This window comes from Sapajus apella, unplaced genomic scaffold (genome assembly GCF_009761245.1).
Source record: "Sapajus apella isolate SASKATOON/1434 unplaced genomic scaffold, GSC_monkey_1.0 scaffold33, whole genome shotgun sequence".
NCBI classification, from domain to species: domain Eukaryota; kingdom Metazoa; phylum Chordata; class Mammalia; order Primates; family Cebidae; genus Sapajus; species Sapajus apella.
The window spans coordinates 8,444,042-8,450,713 of record NW_022436973.1 but is presented as its reverse complement, the minus strand read 5'-3'; the positions used below and the strand labels follow the sequence as shown (position 1 = coordinate 8,450,713).

Genomic DNA, 6,672 nt, shown 5'->3' with positions numbered 1-6,672 from the left:
CTGCACCCTGACACTTCTGACTCCTCTTTCAACTGCGACCTATTCTGGGACCCCTGACCTATTAGCACAGGAGAGTAATTTTCAAACTTAAGTGTGTGTTAGGATCTTTGAAAGAAGATTCCCAGATTCCAGTCCAGAGATCATGATTCAGTAGGCTGGGATGAGGTGCTTGGAACTTGAATATTTACCACCATTTTAAGAGTTTTTGATATGGTTCTGGAAAAGACACTTTGAGAAAGAAGGAATGGTGGTAGTTGTGGTAGGGCAGGAGTGGGGCAAGGTGGGAATAGGTCTCTATAGTCTGGATGTCTGGGTCCTATTCTGCTACCACTAAAAATACTGTAATCTTGGGCAAGACAATTAATCTCCATATCAGTTTCTGCATCTGTGAAATGGAAAGAATAATGGTACCCATTTTAGAGGATCAAGTAACAGAATGGAAAGCGATTAGTATAGGGCTTGGGTATACATTTATTGAGTATTTGCCCACTCAATAAATGCCATAATCATCGTCATCATCATTGCCTTAATCTGGTAGATTCATTCCCTCCAAACCCATCCATCCTCTCTCCACTCAGAAATTTCAACCACATTACAGCTTGTACTACTCCATATCCAAGGATGAGGAAACCTCCTTCTCTTACGAGGTCGCTGGTCCAAATTTTCATTGTGAAGTCCACAGGAAGAGAGAGGGGGCTCTATACACACATCCCTTCTCTTCCCAACCCCAGACTTCAGTCTCAGAGATGGCCTGAAGTGCTTGAAAAATCTACTATAGACACAACGGCTGCAGTACCAACTATAGACAGGAGGGAGAAGCCGTGTGTCAGGAACGGCTCTCGGGTTTGAGAGTAGGACTTGGGAAAGAGGATAGGAAGGAGGGCTGCTCAGAGCTGCATGGTAGGAGTGCCTAGAGAGGGTAACAGTCTATCGGTGAATGTGCACCCATTGTGTGTGCCTCTCCCCACCCCAGAGAGTTCTTACCTCCTCAGTGACATCTGTAGGGTCTATTACACTACCCTGAGGTCTAATCCTTCCAGTGGGACCTTTCCCCACTCAAGGAGGTCTATACCTTCTCAGTAATGTCCACTTCCGGTGTAGTTGGCGGCTCTTCAGTGGGGATTGAGTCCTCTGGTAGGGTCCATGTCTCCTTAGTAAAGTCTATATCCTCTGCATCCATGTCTCCTCACTAGGGTAAGTGCCCTTCAATGCCATTCATATGCTATTAGCAGGGCTCAGGGCCCTTCAGTCAGGTCTGAGAACCCCCAGCAACATCTGTGCTCTCTTAGTGGAGCCCATGTACTGTCATGAAGTGTGTGCCCCTTCGGTGCAGTGGATGTCTCCTCAATGAATTATCTGTCCCCTCAGTGGGGTCCATGTCCACTCTGAGAGGTCTGTACTCTGTCAGTGGGCCCCGAGATTCCCTCCTTCCCTCCCCTCTCAGGATTAGCAGAGTCTTGGGCTTCTGTGTTTTTTTTTTTTTTTTTTTTTTTTTTTCCTGAGACAAAGTCTTGCTCTGTCACCCAGGCTGGAGTGCAGTGGCACAATCTTGGCTTACTGCAACCTCTGCCTCCCGAGTTCAAGCAATTCTCCTGCCTCAGCCTCCTGAGTAGCTGGAATTACAGGCATGCACCACCACGCGCGGCTAATTTTTGTATTTTTAGTAGAGATGACGTTTCATCATGTTGGTCAGGTTAGTTTCGAACGCCTGACCTTGTGATCCGTCTGCCTCAGTCTCCCAAAGTGCTGGGATTACAGGCATGAGCCACCGCAACTGGCCAAGATTTTTTTTTTAAGCTTAGGGTGTGCAAGGTCTACGGTCAGCTGGGCAAAAAGCAGGGAAGTAGATAGGAAGGGAGGCTGGGCTAGATGGGGTCACAAGGCCTGTGTAGGCTTCAGCAGGTGGGAGATGCCTGCTTCAGGCCTCAGATTCACTCTTGGAGTTAGACATTTAAGAATCCTTCCTGTCTTGACAGCCAGTCTGTGAAATGATGGGTGAGGTGGGCCCTTCTTGGTGGTGGATGCAGGTGAGAGATGGAGGAGGGTCCTGCCTGACTTTTTTTCTGGGGTGGAGGGGCTAGAGGAAAGCTAGAGGTAATTAAGCCCAGATTGTGGTAATGGTGGTGGGGGTTTCCCTCTGTGAAGTAAAGAGATTGTGAAGGAAAGAAGAGAATGTGGGCTGGTGTGTAATCCTAGCACTTTGGGAGGCCGAGGTGGGCAGATCACCCAAGGGCAGGTGTTCAGGACCAGCCTGGACAACATAGTGAAATTCCATCTCTACTAAAAATACAAAAATTAGCTGGGCGTGGTGGTGCGCACCTGTAATCCCAGCTACTTGGGAGGCTGAGGCAGGAAAATTGCTTGAACCCTGGAGGCAGAGGTTGCAGTGAGCTGAGATCATGCCACTGCATTCCAGCCTGGGAGACAAAGTGAGAGACTCCGTCTCAAAACAAAAACAACTAAAAAAGAGAATATGAATGATTTTTTGTACTTGCACAGACTTTGATATTTTACAAGCCTTAGCTTCAAGCCTGATGAGGAAGTAAAACCAAAGCTGGAGCCAAGGCCCTAACTTGGTCGTTATTTGCTCTGTGACTTTGCACAAGTTCCTTCCCTTTCCTGGGTTTCATTTGTGCAGTTGGGAGGTAGGTTTATTATCAAAAACCTGAAGGTGTCTCCTAGTCTTCACTTATTGAGTCTTGTACTTTAGATCTGGATGGAGATTTGTGAAGGCAAGGAGATTGAAGACATGTCCTCATAAGAGGGAGAAAATTTGAGTTGGTTCCAGGGTGAGCAGAGAGGGGGTGCTGTTGCCAGAGCATGCCCTCAAGGTCGTGGGAGACGTTTTTCCGGAGGTCGGAATGTGGGTGTGGCTAAGAGAGGGGGGACCTGGAGGGAAGGGTGTCACCTGGAAGGGACCCTACCCCACTTGGCTTTCCAACTCATTGGGGTGACAGTCAGGACTGTGCAATCAGATCAAGGGGCGCCTCCGCGATGGAACTGACTCAACTCCTCTTCTTAGTCCAGCCCCTTCCCGCTCGAGCCCCGCCCTAACCCAACCCCTAAACTGTCACTCCAAGACCCATCCCATTCTGGTCACTCCATGGCTCTGCCTCCTCTCCTGTGACAACCAGCCAGGCTACGCCCCATCACTCCATGGGCCCACCTCCTCTCCTGTCACGCCTGGCCCCGCCCCTCCTGTCATTCCACGGCCCCACCCTCTCCCTTGTCACGCCAGGCCCCGCCCCTTCTGCTTCACTCTAGGGCGTCTCTCCTTCGGGCAAGTCAGCTCCGCCCCTATCCTTCGACTTTTTCTCCTGGTATTTCTGTCCTTAATCACCCCGATCCCGCCCCCACCAGGGATGGCCCCACCCCACCAGGGATGGCCCCACCCCTCTGGCCACGCTCACAAGCCAGGTTAAGCCACGCCCTCACTCACAGGCCCCTCCTCTTCCCGGAGGCCCCGCCTCTAGGTCGGCCTGTTTTCCTAGTCCCGGCACCTCATGCGACCGCAAAGGCGGCCACGGTTCCAGGAACTTGACGTGATGGGGCTTCCAGAGGAACGGGGCCGGAGCGGCAGCGAGAGCCGGGGCCAGGAGGAAGCTGGAGCCGGCGGCCGGGCGCGGAGTTGGTCTCCGCCGCCTGAGGTCAGCCGCTCCGCGCACGTCCCCTCTCTGCAGCGCTACCGCGAGCTGCACAGGCGCTCCGTGGAGGAGCCGCGGGGTGAGGCCCGGCCCGGGCGGGCCTGGGGGTGTCAGTGAGGAGAGGAGTGGGGGCTCCCTGGGGGAGTCGCGGGCTCTCCTGGGAAGCTGAGGTGTTCGTAAGAAGATGGAGGTTCTGTGAGGGAAGAATTGCGGTTCTTTGAGGAGATGGAAAAGGGATTCCGGGAGGAGATGAGGGTTCCCTGGGAGCTGGGGAGTTCCCTGGAGACTCGGAGGGTCGGTGGGGAGATGTGGGTTTTTGCGAGGAGACGCGGGATTCCGTGAGGGAAGAAGTGAGGTTCCTTGAGGTTGGGACGGGGAGGTTGGCCAGGAAAGTAAAAGTTTCGTGGGAAGAGAAGGGAGTTTCTGAGGTGAAAAGAGGGTCTCCATGGGGCGACGGGAGCCTTGAGGAGAGGAGGGCCACGAGTAGAACTTTCTTTGCTTCCCTTTCACACCAGCTCAGCCACTGCCTCCTGAGTCCTTTGTAAACTGTTGAGGACAATAATGGGACTGGTTCCCATCTTGGGATCCTCAGATTGATAATGGGGTCCCAGAGCTATTTTTAGCATATCAGACATCCCAATGGAAATTACGCGGTATAAGACTGAACGAGTTATTACCATGTCAAGTTTGTCTGTTTGTTTGTTTTGAGACAGAGTTTCCCTCTTACTGCCCAGGCTGGAGTGCAATGGCGCGATCTCAGCTCACCACAACCTCCACCTCCCGGGTTCAAGTGATTCTCCTACCTCAGCCTCCCAAGTAGCTGGAATTACAGGCATGCGCCGCCATGCCCGGCTAATTTTGTATTTTCAGTAGAGACATGGTGGCTCACGCCTATAATCCCAGCACTTTGGGAGGCCGAGGCGGGTGAATCGCTTGAGGTTGGGAGTTCGAGACCAGCCTGACCAACATGAAGTTTGGTTTTTTTTAACTTGGGCTGGGATTGTATTAATAATAATTCAAAAGTTCTGATAGATGGTTCCATGTCTGTTAAAACGTATGATGAAAATAGGCTAATTTTGTATTTTTAGTAGAGACGTGGTGGCTCACATCTGTAATCCCAACACTTTGGGAGGCCAAGTCAGCCAGATCACTTGAGGTCAAGAATTTGAGACCATCCTGGCTGACATGGTGAAACCCCATCTCTACTAAAAATACAAAAATTAGCTGGGCATGATGGCACGTGCCTGTGATTCCAGCTACTCAGGAGGCTGAGACTGGAGAATTGCTTGAACCCGGGAGGCGGAGGTTGTAGTGAGCTGAGGTAGCATCACTATACTCCAGCCTGGGTAACAGAGCAAGACTCCGTCTCAAAAAAAAAAAAAAAGTATGAGGAAAATCCCCTACTGTCATCCTCAGTCTGGGTAAAGGAGTTATATATGTATATAATTTTTTTAAATTTTGGAGACAGGGTCTCACTGTGTCACCCAGACTGGACTGCAGTTGGCCAATCTAGGCTCACTATAGCCTCCAGCTTCTGGGCTCATGTGATCTTCCTGCCTCAGCCTCCTGGGTAGCTGGGACTACAGGCCCACGTCATGATGCCCAGCTAATTTTTTATATTTTTTGGCGAGACGGGGTTTTGCCATGTTGCCCAGGCTGGTCTTAAACTCCTGGCCTCAGGCCTTCCTCCCACCTTAGCCTCCCAAAGTGCTGGGATTACATGTGCATGAGCCACTGCACCTGGCCAAGGAGTTAAATTGCACCCCCATTGGGAGGCAGCATGATGTTTGGTTGTGGGACAAGCACGGGCCAGGAATCAAATCCAGAAAAATCTGGATTTACACCCTGGCTCTGCTATTTACTTACTGTGGGGTCTTATGCAGATTTTTTTTTTTTTCCTGCAACCTCCACCTCCTGGGTTTAAGTGATTCTCCTGCCTCAGCCTCCTGAGTAGCTGGGACTACAGGCATGCACCACCATGCCTGGCTAATTTTTGTATTTTTAGTAGAGACAGGGTTTTGCCATGTTGGCCAGCCTGCTCTCAAACTCCGGAACTCAGGTGATCCACCTGCCTGGGGCTCCCCAAAGTGCTGGGATTACAGGTGTCAGCCACCATGCCCAGCCTTAGGCATATTTTTAAGCCTATCTGAGATTCCTTTTCTTCCCTCTGTAAGATAGGACTAATGATATTTGTCTAATAGGTTTGTATGAGGACAAAAGTGTGTAACAAGTGTGCACTATAGCATGCCTGATGCACAGTAGACATTTAATAAATAGTAGTTAGTCTGATACAATATAAAGCAATTACTGAGTAATGCAAGACAAGTTTCAATAAAGTGTAATGTGGTGAAGTTGGGATTTGAACCAAGGCAGTTTGACTGCAGAATCCATATCCTAATAACAATGCTATTCCTCTTCTATGACCCCACAGAATGCATTTCACCAAATGCTGTCAAGTACAGAATTTCTACCACAAAAGCAGCCTCCTAATTTGTTCCCTCTTGCCTAATTTCACCACCTTCAGTCTTTCTAGTAGATTTATCAAACTACCATTAGAATGAAGTTATGGAAATACTGCTTTCATATGTCACTGCAAAAACTTTCAATAGTTCCCTGTTTCTGGCAATTTCTAATTAAAATTCTGCTTTTGTTTTAAGACCTCCAGATAATCTAGCTTTACCCCACCTCTCTATCCTTATCTCCCACTGCTTGCTAGCACTCCCCTCATTCTAGATAGATCATTCTCCTTGACATCCTGGATACACACCTATTCCCACCTTCTTGCCTTTGTCCATTTCCTTCTGTTTCTCTCTACCTAGTCAAACTCCACCAGTTCCAATAGAGCATTACCTGATCATCCCAATTCATGCTCACCTTTTTCTTCTTCTGAGTATCTTTAGTACTTAGAGTGCATGCCAATGAAACACCCAGATTCTGACACACACACCTTTACCCCCAAAAACCTCAAAAAACTATGTGTGCATAAAGCTTAGTTTTGTAGTCAAGCATGTTGACGCTCATCTGTAAT

At 49.5% G+C, this 6,672-nt stretch overlaps 1 protein-coding gene across 4 annotated transcripts in view; it reads left to right on the top strand.

Moving 5' to 3' along the window:
• The first annotated feature begins 3,325 nt into the window (after nucleotides 1-3,325).
• The window catches only part of ACSS2 (acyl-CoA synthetase short chain family member 2), a 52,158-nt gene continuing 48,811 nt past the window's right edge, over nucleotides 3,326-6,672 (top strand). For 3 of the 4 annotated variants that reach the window (XM_032295166.1, XM_032295165.1, XM_032295164.1), the window contains exon 1: nucleotides 3,326-3,723. In XM_032295166.1, the coding sequence (XP_032151057.1) occupies nucleotides 3,504-3,723 (220 nt within the window). In that variant the 5' untranslated portion in view covers nucleotides 3,326-3,503. The remainder of the gene's footprint in view (nucleotides 3,724-6,672) is intronic. The other variant, XM_032295167.1, reaches the window with a different exon arrangement.